We start from the raw sequence: 20,601 nt of genomic DNA, 5'->3' as shown, positions 1-20,601 counted from the left end.
TTGGATGGTTTGCCTTGACGGTGTACAAAAAGTCCACCTGTCAGCCTCTGATTTACTCCGGCCATTCAGGCTTTATTTCCCGTGGGCACTGAACAAAATTTATGTTCTTGCTTGATTTCATTCTGCTGCTGTTCAGTAATTTGAAGTTTGATTTTCTTTTACTCGAGTGGGAGGAAAAAGGAAAGTTATGAAGTAATATGTCACTAACAAGACGTCTAGTGTTGATGGTTGACTGCCCATAAATTCCACAGTTCCAATGGATGATTTAAAATTCTTGGCTTACAGATATGTAAATCAATTTCTTTCATTTAAACTGACAACATGCTGTAGCTTCATCGCTGTGATGGACATTTTCATACTGGGCTCTAACTATGAGATGCTAAATCTGCCCGGCAGCCCAAGTATGTATTTACACAGCGAATTATTTATTTGTTTTTTAATTTTCTCATTGAAGAAGTGGCCATATCTCAAGAAAATCATCCTACAGATCACAAACCATGGACCCCACTTGCCAAGATTTAAGACAGTTTTATCTTTTTACTGCAGGAAACGGTGGAGAAAAATTGTTTCTTCATCTAATGATTGAAATGCTGTGAACTGTATTCCTGCCCTTTCAGGGGACTTTTCCTATAAAGCGTTTGAAAAGGAACAGTGCTGCATTCCTAATCTGAAAACTTTGGAGGGAGTAAGAACCTTCAAGAGGCCTGCAACAAAGCACATCCTCTTCAGTCTGCTTACTATAATGAATAATGGGCCCTGTGTCTCCTCCTTCTTGGCTTCCTAGCAGCAAGAACACAATCACAATGCTGATAATAGAATCAAAAGGGAAATTTCAAAACAAAGTGACCCAAGACTCAAGCATATTCAATTTGGTGCAACATGGGCCACTTATTGTGTGCTGCTTTCACTTAAATCCCTCTGCTGTCTGTTGTTGATGAACTGTTGCACAGTCACGGAAGACGAACTGTTAGAAATTAGAGGAAAGTGGAGAGATCTTTTGCCTTGTTCGCAAATCCGGTTCATTGACTTAACTGGCTAACCTGATAAACCTGCTTCCTAAAACAAGATCATGGAACATCGGAGTATAATGAAAACATTTTAAAGGTGAAGTGGGGCTGAATTTACTTGTTACGAGGCGTGCTCAGCCACTGGAAACAGCTGTATGATGTCTTCTGTAGCTTTAAGAAAAAAAACATAATGATATGTAACAGGGAATCTAAACTCAAAGGCACTCTTACGAGCTTTCAGAGCTTTCACATGTCACTGCCTTTATCCAGTGAATGGAGCTGGCTCAAGATCAAGTAGGGTGTTCATGTGATGCCAAAGACAAGCCTAGAAACAGACCATGTTTATTAAGTGACCAGAACTCCCTGTTTAGTCACATGATGACACCTGCATGAAGACCATGATCATTTTGTTACACATACTGTCCCCAAAAGTCAAAAATTCCCATGCTCTAGTGATGTTATTGAGGGCTTGTAACGCAAACTGTGTCCATGAAGTTCATAAAAAAAAGATGCTAATGAGGTGCATTGTGGGAAATGTACTGCCCAGTGTTTTTGAAGCATGACTCAGCGTAAAGTGACTTAATATCAAGATATCTCAGTCTTTACATTTCCTGCTTTTAATCTGTCCTCAATCTTTATAGAAGTGCAGAACTAAATTGGCAGAGTACCTCTTCAAGATGTCATTTTCTCAGAACTGGGAGTTCCTTTACCCTCAGTATGAATTTTGAGGAAATGGCATAACTCAGAATGAAAACTACACAATATCTGCATTCTGTCTATTCATCTGTAAATACACTGAGCATGTTAGATTCATAGTGAAATAACATTATTTATATACCATGTATAGACAAGCTGAAGACAAGCTGGGAGAGATGGGCCATACCAAAAAAATTGGTTTTGATCCAACATGGAGTAATATTAGGTCCACAATCACTGATGTCAATACCAATATAGCTATACTTTTAATTGTTAAATCTCATGTAAGAGAGAAAAATGTGCCATCAATTATGAGGTGAATGCATTAAATAATAGGCTACTTGTAAATATATATAAACACAACACATTTTTTGATAAAAATTGGTAAATTACAAATGTTCATTATGTGAATTCTCTGAACTAAATGACGATCACTGCATTCATGCACACAACAGCAGCACAGATGTATATATTTCAGCACTAAGAAGAGCCTTCATGTGGGCAGGATGCAATTTAACATGGGATGGATCTATTTCTTTTATATCGATCCTATTTATGCTAGTACCAATACTCAAAACAAGACTGTGTATACTGTCAGCCTAGAATGTGTTTCTACTTAACCAGTTTAATATATTAAATGTGTTTGCTTGACTTAAGAAATCTTAGCAAATTGTACTATGTGAAGGCCAACTTTTTTTAAAGGCAATCAATGGCCTTAAGTGTTCAAAGTAATATTGAATTGTTTATTAATATAATAATAGTAAATTACAATAATAGTATTACAAGTACTTTGTAGTGAGTTATTTTTCTTCTATCTGGGTTTCTTGCAACATTATATATTATAGCTTACTTAAATGGGCTACTGAAGACTTGGAGTTTGTGATGGAAAACAGATGCAATGAATGTGAGGTAGGGACAGTTTAAAAGGTGCTAAGCAAAGACAAAAACGAATGCACAGAAATTAAACAAAAAGTCTAAAAAAACGTACGTAGTATTAATAATGACACAGCTGATCTCTCATAAATTTGCAACAACTCACACACACTTACACACACACTGTCCATATTTGATCCCATTCTCCTCTGTCTGATCCTCTCCCATCCTTGCCAGCCTGGCAGAGCTCTCTGCAGGACATTTGATGTGTGTGTGATCTGTGTGCTCAAACACTGTTAGATGAACACAGTGGAAGCCTGCAGTGCTGTGTTCCTGTCACTGATAGATAGATAGATAGATAGATAGACAGATAGATAGATAGATAGATCCTGTCAATGTCTCGAAATGATAGCAGCAAAGTACTGTGTTAACGTTCCAAGTATTTCTCCTGAGTGCAACTGAAACAGGAGTAATGACATCTCTCTCTTCCTCTCTGATCATTCTTCTTCTTAAAGCTTAAACTAAGCTTAAACTAAAAGCTTAGACTCAGACTCAGTATTTACTGTACGTCTTTTCCTATGTTTCACACATGTTGTAATAATCATGACTGGAGTCATAGTTTCACTTTCCAGTGAAAGGGGGGTGGGGACTGCCTGGAACAGATGCTTGTATGCCCCCCTAGAGAATTTGGACCGAACTCAATGGAGACTTTTACTATTGAAGTCAATTTGTGGGAATCCGGCAGTTGAGCTCTTTCACAGTCTCCACTGATGAAACTGAAAGTTACACATTATGGAGAAATGTAACCAAAGAATGTAACCTTTGGTGTTGTTGTACATTTGCTGTTCTATATTTGTGAACTCTAAGCGTCTATTGCTCCAGAGCACTGCTAGTGGTCAAAACCTCTACAAGGTACCTTTAAATGTTTTCTTAAAAAGCAATAAAGTTAAGGCAACAAATGGTGATTTTGCATTTCCCCACTTCGATTTTATTCATGGCAGAGTGGAAAAGACTTTGAAGCAGCATTTATACCTACATGTAAGGAAAATAATTTACCAAAAACATAAATGAGTGGAAAATTTTGAACCAGCCCCTGATAACATTATGGTTAGTAAATAACTTTAACTTTAGCTATATAGCTAAACACACATTTACAAAGTACATGACACACAAAAAATATTAAAATGAATAAGTAAATAAGGTCAAATAAATAAATCATTATAGTACAATACAATATAAAACACAGCACAAAACTCTGTTGCAATATTACAGTAGCCTGTATTGAGAATAGTGAAATATTACACAAATGTTTTCACCCAGTCTCGGGCTCTGCTTCTATTGGACTAGTGGCGTACCACGTGGTCAGGCAGTCACGCGCTTTCCAGGAACCCGTCAGGAAGAAGAAAAACAAAACAAACCCGAGAGAGCTGTAACAGCGTGTGGACTCCATTGAAAAGGGGGCCTTATTATCTCCATCAGGGGAACTTACACGAGGTCCGACACGAAGCAAGACGTATGCGCGAGCGTCCTAAAAGTGAGTAGGACCGGTATTTATTCGTTTTTGGGGAACTTTGCTGTGCAGTGGATCGGAGTTTCGCCGCGGTGGAGGATTAGCTTTGAAGCTAACGGCAGGTCGGTTGTTGTTGTGTATCGAGCTTCAGCTGGGATGAGGAAGGGGGCGGACGGAGGCCATACTGACTATGAGCTGCGGGTGCAAAGGAAGCGAGACTCGTCAGTTCCGTGTTAAAAAGCACAGTTTAGGGTCAAGTAACACAGTTAACATGATTCTCCTTGTGTGGTGCAGTTTATCGAGCTCTTACAGGAAGTGTTAATGTGAAGAAATGTAGCTAGCTAACACTCCATGATGAGCTGAGATGAATTTCGGTCACTGCCAAATGTCACTCAGCGCTACACCTGTCAAAAAATAACGTTTTGCTCATTTTCACGGTTGTGTTCTCGTACAGGTAATTAGTCAGTCTCTTTAAAAGTGGGGCTGCATGTCTTATTCGGCGTTAGCATGGTTAAAACTGCACTTATGTAAGAAGATTGGCGTGCATTCTACTTTTAAACTATCCAGATCATGCTATACTTTTAACAGTATATTCAGAACTATTTCACGTGCAAGTGATAGGCCTTGTAGAACATTATTAAACAATATTGAGCTGTGTTTGTGGTAAGACAAGCCCAGTGTGCCAGCGTGCCCAACAGTGACTTTTTGCAGGCAGCCTGAGCTCTCTGTAGGTACACGCCCCCCAACACAAAACACATCCACTGCTGCTGGAAAAAAACTCGACACAGCCAGAAAATTCTATGTGATGTAAGTTAAATAATACACCCGAATCAGACTTATGTTTCCACCGAGGAAATATCTCGAATAACGATTTATTTGAGATGATAGATTAGTTTGGATTTTCACCTAAACAACCTAGTGTATAGTGTATCAACCGAATTGGGCAGATAAACGTTTGATTTGGTTTCTCTTCTAACGTATAAATACTAACAACTGTCACGGATTGACGTAGAACCATGAGTTGTATTCAGACTTTATGGTAGCTGGTAGATTTTACTTTAAATATCTTTTAAATATAGCTATCTAGGCCACGGGCATGTAGGCCTCCAACTTGTTTATCTTCTGCCTCAACCTAGATTGAAACGGGCTGTTTATTATGAAGCAGCTCCCGGGATTGACAGTCCTAGTGGCCATTCAGACACTCTTGGAGGCGGGACAGTATCTCCGCTCGACCAATCGTAAAGAGGGATTACGTGGGTGTTGGCACAGAGCGTTAGATTGAGTTTTTGTTATGCTTTGCTGAGGATCTGTGATGAGTGAAGAGACTGTGGAGAAAGTGGTGACATTTCTGGCTTTATTGGTGTTTAGAGTAGGTCATTCTTAGTATATACCTGCATGTTAGATGGTGATGATGATGATGTCGAGATGTAGACATTCATGCTCTCAGAGTGTGACTCTCCAAAACAAGTGAATCCTTCACCAAGAAAAGGTGGACATGTAACAGATGTAATATCTGTATATTTTTGAAGGCTGAGCTAAAATACTACCACTGTTTCATACCTTTTTGTCTTGTGTTTGTGTTTTTCTATTTGCATTGTGGTTGTTTGTGTTGTGTTTTTCCTTTATATAAGGGAAACTGCAGAGTTCATCGTGTTTTCATCAGCAGTTTCAGTGTTTTACTAGAGCTGGTCATCCATTACTATCACTTTGTAACAGCGAGATATAAAGAATAACATTTATATACCATAAACACGTCAAGTTATCAAATTTATCAGATTCAATTTATTTTTTTAATTCTTTTTTTTTGTTCTTTGTTATTATCATAATTCAGTTGCAACCAGGGGCTTGTGTGTTTACAGCAGAGACTTGTGCTCTAGTAATAATTGTGAGGGATAACAAAAGGAGCTATTCTGAGTCTTATTGAAATAACATGATCAAGAACATGAGCTACATGTTTCTTGTTCACGTGAAAAATGCAAGTTAAACTGCTCAAATGTTAATACACCCAAGTCTCCTGCTATATTGACAGTGAATGTGAGATAAAGATAGACGTCTTCCTTTTTTGTTGTTTTGCTTTCGAAGTAAATGTTTCCAACCTGAATCTTGATAGCTTTGTCACCATCAAAGTGCTGTTGTTTCTGTATAGTTCCCAGATGAATCAGATTATCTGACCTTGTTCACAGCAGACATTTTGACCTGTCATAGCAGGAAAGGCACAGGCGGAGCTAATAACATTAACGATGGCACAGCTCCAGAAATTATTGCAATGCAGGGCAGCAATTAACAGCGGTATTAGTTACACCTGTTATTTACAAGTTAAGTCATAATCAGTGCTGCTATTCAGTGTTAGTTTGACTCCACATTTCCTCTGAAATGGCCCTGTGCCCCCCCCCCCCCCCTTAGTTTGGGAACCACTGGCTTACAGTAATCCTCCTGTGGTGCGTAGTTGTGGTACAGAGCTGCTTTGGGCTAGAACTAGACATCTATAGTGAAGAAGACATATCCATTGTGACATATACTTTATGGCTGTTTGTCAGATGCGGAACACAGGCCTAACCATGTGTCTGAGCTGTAGAATTGAGTAAGATTGAGGTAAACCCATCAAATGTTGCTTAACATGTATTTTTTTTGTATTTTTTTAATGAACAGCTGAATGCAACACCAGTGGTCCCCATGGCAGCAGTAAATTTGCTGTTTTAAGAGCTGTAGTGCAGTACTGTGGTACAAGAACTGCTCAGTGAACTGAAGAAAGAATTTGCACTTGTAGTGCATCTTGGTGACTGAGTGGGCTGGACTGTCTAATCGTGACCTCTAGCCATATACCCATTCTGCGATATATGTTGCTATCTCTTTAATTAATCTTATCTGTCAAGAAGGGCTGGGGGATATGACTAAAGTCAGTATTATGAAATAAATATCAACATTTTTATTGGCAAATATTGTAATATGGCAAATGCAAAGTTGCATATGAAATGGTCAAATTGATGTTCACTCATGATGATTTACAAAAAGAAAACCTTTAAAAAAGAGTAACACATTTTGTAATTACAAATGTTGATTTAACATTTTTCTTAAAATGATGAAATACCATGATGTTGCTATGCTCATATATCACAATATGATTCCACTGAAAGTTGATACATAACTGATACATACAGTCAATAACATTGAATCGCCAGCCTCACTGTCACATACCTACTTACATGTATACCACCTAATCAATAATAGCCATATATGCCAAAATGAATCATTAAAGTCCCAACGTTTACAGACAGTTGGCTGTTGGTGAGCATCCATACTCTGCCTGTTCCCATTTAGGAATAGTGAATTAATGACCTTTCGTGTTCTTTGCAGAGATTCTCTCACGTCCTTTTTAGTAAATAGGCTGGCATCTCCTGCTTGTTATCTCTGTATGAGTCAGGGACTGACTGGTATCAGTAGGTAACTCATTCCAAATAAGACACTGCTGATTGGCCTACTTGGATCACATCCAATGTTGTGAGGCAGAGAATGTGAGCTGTTTGCATGATAGTGGAGCTTTGAGTTGGGTGCAGGACAGTCACAACTAAACACACTTGATAAATGATATTCAATTGTAAAATGTATGGTTATCAAACTTAGGTTCAGTTTTTTTTCCTGCTACTTGACTAATTAATCATGACATAAATCTACTAATATAAGCATGGCAAAGCACATTTATCTGTCAGATAATTCTGCAACCACAGCTGATGCTTGTTTCGAATGTTGTGAAAAAAAAAGACAGAGCTGCTGTTGTGCACGTCCATTTTGATCTCTTTTGTAGATACATGTGTGAAATTGACATCGACACAGGAAGCCGTGCATTTGTAGAGGTTGCATTGTAGCCCCACATGTCAGAGTTAGTCGTCAAGGGATGCTATAAGGAGCAAAAGCGTACTTTGTAAATTGTATAAGAAGACATTTGATATATTCTACATGTGAACTGCAGCAGTCAGGAGCAACACAGCCACATCATAACAGCATAATCAAAAGTCAATCACATTACTGAGAGTGTGGGAAGTGCTTTGTTACCTGGGCTGGATGGGCAAAGCTGGCCCTTGTTTCAGACTCAACTGAAGTTGTCTGTCCCCTACTTCTGAGATGTAAGCATGATGCTGCAAAAATTCTGCCCTTTTGAGCAACTCCTGTCTTTGTCAGTTTGTCTTTCTGTTATGAACATTAGGTACTGTATGAATACTTTTTTCATTTACCATAGTCTTGAAAAAAGTAGGCCTGGAGAAAATCTGAAATTTTGAACCCTGTACAAGAACCCTCACTTGAGCCCTCAGGATAGACTGTTGTGACCCTAAACCAAGGGAAATCCCAAAATATGGTGCCTAAAAGGAAAAGATCTAATGCTTCATCACTGGACTAACTCTGACCAAAGCCTGAGAGAGAAATTCAGTTTGAGACTTTCAGGGCCTGTCAGGCTCGGTCATAAATATCTGACTCTACATCACGGCCTGTGTCAGCTACTGAGTAGTGAATTGGATTATATTAAATTCTGCTGCTCAAAAATATTTGGTGCAGCTTTGCCTGGAGAGGTGAAGAGCATTGTGACTTGTTTTGTGCTGGTTGTGAACACAGGCTTTCTGTTTCCTTCTGTGATAACAGAGAGTCTGGACTAATGTTGGTGTTACTGTTGTGTTCAGGCCATATGTTTCCTCATTCTGCTTCTTCTAGCCTGTCGCAGCTGCCCTGGAAAGAAGTACATGCTGAGATATGATAAAGATCACAATTTGAATCTCAGAGGTTGAGCTTCCAAATATACTGTTGGTCATTCAGAGAGTTCATGTGTGCATGCATATATACTGTATGTGCATCAACTTGTTTGCTTGCAAGTGTATTTGGTGTTTGTAAAGGTTACTTTTACTGTTGCTATTTTACTAGTAGTGTGTACCGATGTGTTTTCTGCCACTTCCTGTCTCTATGCAAAGTGTGTATGCAGGGAAGAGTGCTGAGGGGTGAGAAGTTCAGGCAGCAGAGGAAGTGACATCGCCAACCAGCCTAAGAGGAGGGGGATTGGTGCATGATTGTGTGTCAGCTATTCACTGCAGGGGATGTGTCTCCAAACAGATTCTCATTTATTTGCTATGCAAAAGCAGCGAAAGGACCGAAGATCAGTCCGTGTGTTGCAGTTAGTAGGCGATGCGGGAAAGGGAGAGAACAAACAAGGAGAGAATGAAACAAGCATGAATGATGTTAAGGTTGATCTACTCAGAACAAATCAGATGCTCTCTGAACAAAGGTGGGGAGACAGGTTTGGAAAAGTTGGTTCTTTGCAAACGTATGATGTGGGCAGGGTTTCAAGTGCACCACAATTTTCTCAGAAGTTTGTTCTCACAACAACTTCCGGCCGCTGCTGGGTAGACCATGAGCTGCTGTATGCTTTGTGTGCTTTTCTAATGGACTCTTTGGTTTGGTATGTTGATTGGACAAAAGGACAACGAAGAGCATTGTGCAAGTCATTTAAAGGCAGACAAATGTTTACACATTCATTCATTTACAGACACACTACCTGTGCAGCAAGAACAGTATTAACAACACTTTTAGTCTCTTAATCAGTTAGTTGACTGACAGAGTTGTAATCAGCAACTATTTAGCAACTATTTTGATAATCGATTAGTCGTTCCCTAGTTATACCATCATAATTGTGAATATTCAATGCTTTTGTCTATTTTATATCATTGTATCAGAATATCTTTGGTTTTTGGACTGTTGGTTAAGTAAACCACATTTGAAGATGTCATTCTGAGAAACACAGGTTGGACGCTTTTGCTGTTTTCAGCTGTTTTTATCAACTAAATGATAAATCAATGCAACAGTCGTCAGATTGATAAGTAACACATTAACCACATAACAGTTTCTATAAGTGAACAGTCTACACAAAAGGTTAGGTCTACATGCATAAAGTCCTTTCACAGTTACTGACTGGTGAGAATGTGGCACTGGGGATTTCTGGAGTCTGCCTAGGCTGGCATTGCTATAATGATTAATTGTCTCGTTAATGAGTGTACTGCCAGAGCCTTTTCTACATTCTTAAGTCCTGTTTTAAACCCAGAGTGAATACCTGGTTGTGAAAAAATGTTCCTATTATGTCTGTGGGTTGGAAGTTTACATACACTTCATTAGTATTTGGTAGCATTCCCTTTAAATTGTTTAACTTGGGTCAGATGTTTCAGGTAGCATCCCACAACCTTCTCAAAATAAGTTGCTGGAATTTTGGTGCATTCCGCCTGGCAGAACTGGTGTAACTGAGTCAGATTTGTAGGTCTCCTTGCTCGCAAATGTTTTAGTTCTGCCGACAGATTTTCTATTCGCTTGACTGATTGGGCTTTGTGATGGCCACAAATTTTGCCACAACTGTGGAAGTATGTTTGGGGTCATTGTCTATTTGGAAGAACCTTTTGCAAACAAGCTTTAACTTCCTGGCTAATTTGCCCTCCTCCAGGAAATCACCCCCAGAACATGATGCAGATGGTTGTCCTTGGCTTGCAAGCTTTCCCTTTCTTTCTGCAAACATGACAATGGTCATTATGGCCAAGCAGTTTTCCAAAAAGTAAGGTCTTTGACCCGATGTGCTGCTGCAAAGCATAGTCAGTCTTTTTTTGGAGATTTTGGAGGAGTGGTTGCATCCTTGCTGAGCGGTCTTTCTGGTTTTGTCACTATACGACTTATTTTACTGTGGATATAGATACTCTTTTACTTGTTTCCTCTAGCATCTTAACAAGATACTTTGCTGTTGTTCAGGGATTGATGTGCACCTTTCGCACCAAAGTATGTTCATCTCTAGGAGACAAAATGCATCTGTTTCTTGAGTGACATGATGGTTGACTGGTGCCAGGGTGTTGATACCTTTGTACAGATGATCAAGGTAGCACCAGGCATCTGGAAATTGCTCGCAAGGATGAACCAGACTTGTGAAGTTCCACCATTTTTTTTCTGAGGTTTTGGCTCATTTATTTGAATGTTTCAATGATGTCAAGAAAAGAGGCACTGAGTTTGAAAGTAGGCCTTAAAATACATTTACAGGTGCACCGCCAACTGACTCAAATTATGTCAATTAGCATAAGAATCAGACGTTAACCCATGACATAATTTTTTGGAATTTTCCAAAATGTATGTAAATTTATGACTCACTGGAATTATGTTATAATGAATCATAAGTGAAGTAATCTGTAAACAACAGAAATTCCCACTAGTTTATCTTCATGATACAGGCCTCACAAGATCTGAATATATTTACTTCTTAAGTCTGTGAAAGCAGAAGCGAACAAGAGGGACCGAGGAGGAAAGATGAGATTACGATAGACTAGCATGACCCAGTGCTGTGTTGACTTTAGGTCCAGTTCCAGAAATGGAGACAGAAGGCCTATCTTCCCACCCAGCAGTTCCAAGTAAACAGAGGGAGGACTGGAGGCAACAGTTCAGCATTTTTAGAAGCACTGGAACAGAGTCTCCCATGATGTGTTCCTTTAAAGATAAAGAAACTATTTACGTGACAAACAAAGGCTTGGGTGTTTTTATAGTTGGGTAGCACTTGTACATTGAGAAATGGGTAATTTTAAAACCATAAGGGAAACTCCCCTTTTCAATTAAGAGGGGGCCCGTGATGAATCAGAGAATCTGATTCATCACAGGGAGGGTGGGATATATTTATCATTTATACAGTTGTTAATGCAGCTTTGTGTTGTGATAATACACACAACAGAGAAGACTGGATTGCTGCATTGATGATAAATAATGACAATTAAGTGTTTGATGAAATGTGTTGTCATTTTCAAATTAGAATAACACTTAATGTTAAAAATGCTTATAACAATAATAATAATAATGTTTTTATCCTGCTAGCTCCTACAGCATACTTTTGCAACCATTCCAACACCATTGCCTGCGATAATAATTTGTTTAACCTGCTGCCAGATTGTGTTATGCAATTAATTGTGTTCTCTATGGACTTTTATAGCAAGTGTCATTATGAAGGTGTCTGTTTTTGTATGCTCTCACATTTTTATCTCTCAAATTTCAGTCGCAGCAGGCAGCTGTTTTCAGTGAAAAAGTTCTAAAAACCCACTGTACACTACATGCTCAGGATGCAACAGCAGACAGACATATTTAGCAACTAACTGGTGAACATAGTGGAGCATTCAGCAGCCAAAGAGACAGATGTTCTCGCGACTTGGTAGAGACCCAAAACAGAGCAAAAAGAGTGTCAGTATTGGACTTAAATTAATCAGATGGCCAAGGCTGGTAGTGTAAATGAGCAACTGTTTGCTAAAAAGTTAACCATATCAACATAAAAGGTGATAATGTCAATGTTATGTTCCCAACTTACTTCAGTGACCAAAAAAAATTAAAAAATTGCTGTGCGGTTAATAGTTGATTTTAGGGCTGCAACAAACAGTTACTCTCATCATCTATTAATCTGCTCATATTTTTCTAAAGTGTCAAAACACAGTGAAAAATGCCCATTACAAGTTACTTTATATGTCCATTAGCTAATGGATTCAGCACTAGTTGGTTTCACAGTCCTTGATGCCATGTTTGCTTTTTTGTGTGCTGTTTTTTTTAGATTTTAATTACATATTAAAGTTACAGTTTAGGCCCTTCTCCTTCTGCTTTGTTTGCAAATCTGTTAATATCACACAGTTCATCCTCTCATATGGTGTGAAAGAAACAAGCACACTCAGCAATTGTTGTTAAAATATACCTGAATCTAACTGTTGGTTTCTGCATGTTTTGATTCTTATACTTCTGTTCTCTGTCCTCTCTCTGTTTTTACCACAGACCTGAAGCATACAGAGAACCACAACAGATCAGACCAGACCAGATTGAGCCCAGTTACTGACCCCCCTCTCCCCCTTACCCCCAGCCTTGCAGGCTGCATCCATCAGCACTCTGCAATTGTCTCATTTAATAGTAATTTATAGTGCTGATCAGACAAATTTAAACCACCACCGCTGGGTCCGGACAGGAGGCCCAGAGGTTCCCCCCGCTGGACCTCTAAGTTGTGCCTGGCGATGCCTCAGGTAAGAGGGATGACAGAGGGAAGGGAACTCTACCATCAGTGGAACACAGGTAGACAGGTTTCCTCGTACATAGGCCTGGAAAATTTGGAAAAGTGTCTGATGTCTGAAACAGTATGAAAAACCATTATTTTATTAATTAATGCTAAATCCAAATATTTCCATCTAAAGGAATTTATGTGTATATCCCAATTGAATTGACCAACTATAATTAAATCAGAATTAGACCAAAATCTGTGAATCAACTGAACAAATGAAAACAAAGGAGCTTTTCAGTAACCAGATGCAGAGGTTCAGTATCAGAGATGTGAAACACTGTTCAGCAGTGTTGAAGGAGGAAAGTGACTGACCCAGGTTCAGCATGACTGTAGATGCTGCATACAAACAGCTGTTGGTGGCAGATGGGCCGCTAACAGTGAGTGATTTTGTGAATGAATATGCGAACTCTGGATCAATCTAAAGATATCTATGAATTTATCTTTATTTTTTGTATTCTCTTGTGCTGGATTAATAGAAACATTACACAATCAGCCTCAGGAGAAGATGAGAAGCTATCCTGCAATCTCTGAATAATCCTAAAGTACTGTTGTGAGCAAGCGTGGCATCCTGGTGGCCTGTGTGGAGATAAATATTACTCTATATAACTGCAACATCTCAAGTCCCTCACTGTCACCATTGCAGAGACAGTCCACCAGATAACACTGACACGTCAAATTTTCAACTGTAAAATGTCCTGCTCAGTATGTATGGTGTTTATATATTTTTTAAATTACTATTGGCTGATATATTGTTATTGGATATTTTGAACTAAATTATCGATTGCAGTATCGGTCGGGCTACATTAAATAAAAACCAGTCCTCAAATAAAAGCCAGTTCTCAAATAATGCTTGGGGCATGGTGGATATGAACAAATAAAAGCCTGCACCAAATACAGGCCAGGAAAAACAAGGGCAGATAAATTCCTGGTGCCTGTTATACAATGTGCATGTCGAGTAACCATAACATAGATCTCCATTGCTTTAATTTGATAAATTGAACAATTTATTAATGCTGTTATCAACATTTTTTCTCGATTACTCATCCTCATTGTGTTATTGTCCTAGTTCAGTCCACTCCAGGTGTATGTGTGTTGATGTCTCAGCCAAAATGTTTTTTGTAGTAATGCACAAGAACCTCAAGATGTCAGTAGCTACAGTTGTTCCCATTGGAACAGTGCAAGTCACTGAATTCCTGCAAATATTTCACAATAAGAGCCTTGCTAAGAAATTAAGAGATGCCATCCACTGAAACACTAGAAGGTGTTTAATTTGAAATGGATATAGGAAGAGCATAACAGGATAATGCAGTAGCAAAAATTTAGCAGGGCAAATGGTAGCAGGTCAGGTACTTAAATATGACCAAAAATATTTAATTAGGAATAAGGGCCTGTCTCTAATTTAAGCCTGCTTCAAATAGAGGCCTTGTACCCTCTGCAGTTTCCACTATTTGAGGAAATATAGTATAGTATATTATAATCCTCAACCCAAAATTATATCAGGCTAGATCTTTTTCAACTGCTAATATTTCCTTGCAACATTTATGTTATAGCATGGGCACAGTTGAAAAGCTGTTACTCCTTTGCTATGTTGTGACCTATTCATCATGAACATCAGGTAGTCCAGGGTCCTGCCTTTTCTTAGGTGTATCTCTGTATGTCATAGATGAAGAAATGATGACATGTACCTGCAGCTCAGCAGCTGAGTGATCATGCCCTTTCTTTATGGAAGCACATCATTGTACTGATATTCTGTCAATGACAGATTTAGAAAACTGAAACAGATTACAGATACAGAATATATATTAAGAGAATAAAACTGCACCGCAGTTTTTCTTAGATCCTGCTTTTTGTGATGATGACTTTGTTGGGTCACTTCTGTATTTATTTACTTTGTTGCAGCCCAGCGTCAGTGGGATGGAGCCTCCCTTTGGGGACGCCTTTCAGAACTACTCATTTGCTGACCAGGCCCTGACCAGCACTGAGCTGCTCGCCACCAGCTCCGACCCAGATTTCATGTACGAACTGGTGAGTGGGTGTACACACACACACACACACACACACACACACACACACACAATCAGAGAGCACAGAGAATTGTTAATTAATTAATCCAATATAAAAGCGTAGCTATAGTTAATACCTCTTTGTACAACTGTTACTGTCATCCACACCTGTATATACAAAGATAAATTTACTTATACACACTCATCTCACCAAGGCCCTACTAAAGATGGGCATCCGACCTTTCTAACCATCCTTTGAGCCTGACTTCTTTTCAGATCAGTCACAGCTGCTCACGCTGCGCCGTCACTGAGCTGCATCTGAATGAAGGATTCAAGATGAAACATCACCAGTCAAAATTCAGTTTCCTCATGCATCACATACATTCATAAAATCTTCTCAAGCACAGCATAGTTTTTAACCCTTTTTATTGTTGTGGAAACGTGATTAAATAGGCGTGTTAGGTGTTAACTTGTTCAGTGCTAATATTGCTTTTAGGGATTCCTCTAGTAGGCTTTTATTAGAATCTGCAGTGAAGCATGTTTTGCATTACATTTACAGATTACATTTAAACACTGATCAAATCAAATCAAATCGTATTGATGACTGTTACTCTGTTCTCTGGGTTGAGCTGTAACTGATTTCAGGTCAGCTTTTGATTTTATTTGAGTGCAGAGTCATAAAAAAACTCAAAAGAACAAATCTGTAGTTGTGGTACCAACTAATCCCTTCAAAGCAACTCCATGAGGCGGATAGGAAAACACACCAATTTTGAAGAAGTAGCAATGTGAGATATAAAGGAAAGTTTGCCAAACACACATAAATACCCTCTCAACAATTTGTAGCTTCTGGCTGAATCTGTATAGTTTTTAGTTCCTGTTGGTACTGGCAGAATCAGCCTTATTTTACTGTTTACTGATTGCTTGCAGTTGTATTGGAGCTGTGGATTTCCTGCTGTTACCACTTCACATTAAAAGCTCTCCACTGGCAAACCAGCAATAGCTTTTTATTGTGAAGCACATACAGGAAATGCAATTAGTATATCAGAATTAGTGGAGCTTTGTTAGCATTGTTATTCTTCAATAAAAACAGGTCAACACAACAAGATAGGGGCATATTTCGAGCTATTCGCTCAGCGGATCAGTTTTGAATATTGCAGAGTGGAATCGCACAAGCAGAAAGAGCCTCAGTTGGGATGTTGGATGAAGAGTTGCAGACGACAGGTTCTTGACGTGGTTTAGGACATTCCAGCACACCTCCAATGTGTCATCAAGGGAAACAGCTTCTTTTACCTTGCCATGCTGTGCTGTGGAAAAACACTCACACGGCGCCAGCTTGAGTGGCTTGAGTGGTCACAGTTGCTCACGGCTCAGCTCTGCACCACCATCCCCACCCGTATCGAAAAACAATATTAGGTTACATGGTACACAGCTCACAAGCTCCAAACAAACATAGAACAGTAACTGGCACAGTGACATTTTGTTTTTGTTTGTTTTTTTTTTACTTATTCAATTTAAAATAGATTAATAACTACAAAATCAACTATTACAGTCAAATGTTTTACCCGAACTTGGCAACATTTAAATTTAATACAAACACAGAAGATATCTTAGTCTACCAGGACACCTAAAAAGGATGTGAAAATGTCTGCAGGGATGACAACAGTATTTTTCACAACAAACTGCATGTTTGAGAGTAGAAGTAAATGGAAAGTCCCTCGCATCCCTCATACATGATGGCAGAATGTAAGACGTTTTACAGAGGAAGGTCCATCTTCTGTTTCACTCATATTAACATTTCCTATCATTGGTTTGATAAATGTTCTTCTGAATCCTTCACCTTTCACAGTGTTTTTCAGTCATACTATTCTTGGTAGGGAGAATTGTCTGAATTTAAATTCCATCAAAAATCGGCGTCAGCTTAGCCGCTAGCCTGACATTAAAACAGAGCGGCCCGTGCCTAATTGTTTAGCAGCCATTTGACATTTGCCAGGCTCACAGGCAGACACCTCACCTGTCACTGCTCACATTGTCAGTTCCAGGTGTCTGCCTCAATTTACTGTCCACCATAGACTAAACAATAGTGATTCACTGCCAAGGTCCACATTTTTTGCACCATAGTAACACATTAATGGAACGATGGAGTGTCGGATGACCTACTTCAACCCTGGACACATATGGCTTCTGTAAACTCTTTTAATATATATACAATAAAACATTTCTGCAGTGTTTTGTATTGATCTTCTCTGTCTCTCCTGTAAAGACCAATCATGTGTTTTGCCTCATTCTGGGCCAATTCAAACAGATAAGAAATGTCGTCCCACGTCCCACTTCTGAATTGAAAACAGTACAAAAACAATATTTTGATTGTTTTAACTCATTGGCTTCACTGATTTTTGTAAATATATACTTATTCTTAATTTGATGGCAGCAACAGGTTTGAAACAAGTTGGGACAGGAGCAACAAAAGACTGAGAAAGTTGTGGAATACTCCAAAAACACCTGTTTGGAACATTCCACAGGTAAACAGGCTCATTGGTAACAGGTGATAGTATCATAATTGGGTATGAAAGGAGCCTCCTGGAAAGGCTCAGTCATTCACAAGCAAGGATGGAGCGAGGTTCACCACTTTGTGAATACATGATTGTATAAAGGAGATTACTACATGGGCTCAGGCTAAATATTACTAATTCTACACGGGAGGCCCAACAAGATGTTATCCAGCTATTTTATACAGCTGAATGGAAACAATTCTAACGATTTTGCAAAATGATCGCAGTCATCGATGTAATTATGCAATAACTGTGACAGGCTTAGTGCCGATATTAATTCATAGCATAATTATCCCGGCCAAAATGTCATGATGACAATATTGTGATAGTAAAATGAAAACAAAAAGTAAAACTGAATAGAATTAAAAAAAAGAGAGAAAGAGAAAATCTTCTTACCCAGAAGCTTGACTCACCTCACGTTTTGCTCCTCTCTACAGGACAGAGACATGACCCACCGGCAGAGCCCCTGTGGGGACAGCGTGGTGGGGGCCGGGGATGGAGGGAAGGAGGTGGAGGGATGTGTGGATCAGCTCATGGGTCTAGGCGAGTGTGAGACGGTCTACAGCAGCTCAGCGTTCGAACAGTGGGACTCCTACTGGGAAGACCTCACCAGGTACTGGATTATTTATGTATGTGCTGTAGCTTATTTTAGATCAAGTTAAAAACAGCAGCATGTAGATAAGACATAAAACATACTGATGAATTTAATGAAACTGAAATGGCATCCTGCATTTCACTTTTCAAGCTGGCTTATATTGCCATGAGTATTGCAGAACATTATCTGTGAGGAGGTTGCATTTAGTGTCCAGAAGACTTTTCTGTTTTTAATGGGCAGCAGATCACAGATTCTGAGAAAGGAGTGCTCACTGGAGCCATTTAACATACGCAGCTTCTAACTCATCAGATGGAAAGCTTGTACTGTTTTAAGTAGCCTGTCTGTTTGTTGTGACAGTTTCTAAGAAACATTTAAATGATTTGGCTGGCAAAATTATATGTTTTTCTTATTCTCAGCAGATCCCATGAAAACAATGGATCATCAATTAATCAATTTTAGTTGTACTAACAGATGTTGTCTGTGTATCCATAGCCTGATATATCTCCTTCCTCTGTGCTCTTATTGCCCGAAAGCTATTGAAAACACACCAGCCTTTTTTAATGAAACACTATTGTGACCCGTCTTTTAAATAATTGTCTGTTTCAGCAGGAACCAATTGGCTTTGGCCTGACAGCCACAGACAGGGTGGGAAAGTTAGAAACTATTGAGAGATGGACTAACACCATGGTTGTTTTTTTTTTTCATGTAATTAGTGATAGTAAGGAAACTATAGAATGAGACCTGCATTATCCTTTATAATCAAAGTCAGGCAGGTATGCTTCCTGCTCTTCTTCTGAGTGAACTCGGTTCTCTGCAAAACAGCAACTTCTTAATTGGGAGTGTTGGTACAAAACATTAAAAATCAGAAAAAAATGCAAAAGCCCAATCAGTCAGCAGTCACTACAGATACTTCAACCCCTGGCTGATTATATGGCTGCCACCAACAGTTGTATTTATCATTGAATAATCTGTAGTCTCTTTAGTCTGCAAATGTCAGAAAATTGTGAAATAAGTAAATCGCAAATTCCCAGAGGCCAAAATTATGCCTTCAAACTGCTTGTTTTGTCAGATAACAGTTAAAAGCCTGCAAGTATCAGTTACCAATGACACAGAACAGAGCATATCCTTGCATTTTAGAAGCTGGAAGCAGCGAATGTTTGACATTTTTGCTTGATAGAATAATTATTTTTAATTTGATTTTTTTAAATGAAGTACCGTATTTTCCGCACTATAAGGCACACTTAAAAGCCTTTAATTTTTTTAAAAAACCGACAGTGCGCCTTATAATCCGATGCTCCTTTTATATGGATCAATATTGGTTAATTATGGCTATTGTAGTCAGGGGGCGTGGCCGAAGTAACAGCGATAAATGTGTAAAGGGCATTCCACTCTCTGCGTGCCGTGATCCTTTTACTGGCGCGTGCAGTCAGCTGTCAACTGTTTGAAGCAGGTAGTGGTTTTGCTCCAAGGAAGGGAGTGGTTTAAGAGGTCGGTAAACAACAAAGCAGCTGGCTGCCGCAGTCTCCTGAGATCTCAGGTGATGCTCCGTCTGTCCTGCAGCTATCCTGACGCTTTGCTGCCAAAATAGTTTGTGCACTCTCTCCTCTGATGTGGAGTGTCAGCTGAGGGCAGGCAACAGTTTCAGAAGTCTGAATGCTATTAAAACTGAGGTGGAAACATGCTGGCTGTTGGGGGTATCTGTCACTAACATGGATTGAGGTCAGGTTTAAGTGGAACAGAGGAAAGTGCTGCGTCTTTTGGCTAATGAATGAGTCATTCTTTTGCAATCTCGACCCTTTCAGATTAGTCCCACACTGCTGTTTGGTAGCTGTGTTGTGGAGCATGTTTCTGGGTCAGTAGAAGTCGTCCTTACTGTGGTTTTGCCAAACAGTAGTTTTCTTCATCTGGTAAATTCCCCCCAATAAATATATTAAAGCAATGTCTGCGTGGGTGTCTAAACTCTAAATGATGTTGGAACAGATGTGGTGCTAAGATGACCCTGAGCAGCTCCCTCAGTCAATTTTTTATGTTGGTATGAAGAGCTTTGACTGCCTTCAGACTTCCATCACGTGTTACAGATGGTAAAAGCCATAAACCTACTATATGTATATATTATAAAATGTAAGAAAATACTGAAAAAAGTCAGTTTCCTTGAGTCCACGGTGACATCTTCAAACGTTTTGTTTTGTACAAATAAATTAACTTTACAATGATATATAATGGACAAAAATCCTCATCATAATTTGGAAGCAGTTATATTTAAAGGTTATATACAATCATAGCTTT

At 39.1% G+C, this 20,601-nt stretch overlaps 1 protein-coding gene across 1 annotated transcript in view; it reads left to right on the top strand.

The window, feature by feature from the left end:
- Nucleotides 1–3,989: 3,989 nt before the first annotated feature.
- crebrf (creb3 regulatory factor) overlaps nucleotides 3,990–20,601 on the top strand; it is a 37,673-nt gene continuing 21,061 nt past the window's right edge. The window contains exons 1-4 of the mRNA XM_041951775.1: nucleotides 3,990–4,110; nucleotides 12,892–13,133; nucleotides 15,068–15,193; nucleotides 18,158–18,333. Coding sequence (XP_041807709.1) covers nucleotides 13,125–13,133; nucleotides 15,068–15,193; nucleotides 18,158–18,333 — 311 coding nt within the window. The 5' untranslated portion in view covers nucleotides 3,990–4,110; nucleotides 12,892–13,124. The remainder of the gene's footprint in view (nucleotides 4,111–12,891; nucleotides 13,134–15,067; nucleotides 15,194–18,157; nucleotides 18,334–20,601) is intronic.

The sequence above is a fragment of the Chelmon rostratus genome, chromosome 14, assembly GCF_017976325.1.
Source record: "Chelmon rostratus isolate fCheRos1 chromosome 14, fCheRos1.pri, whole genome shotgun sequence".
In the NCBI taxonomy this organism is placed as follows: Eukaryota; Metazoa; Chordata; class Actinopteri; order Chaetodontiformes; family Chaetodontidae; genus Chelmon; species Chelmon rostratus.
This window is presented reverse-complemented; position numbering and strand designations above follow the sequence as displayed.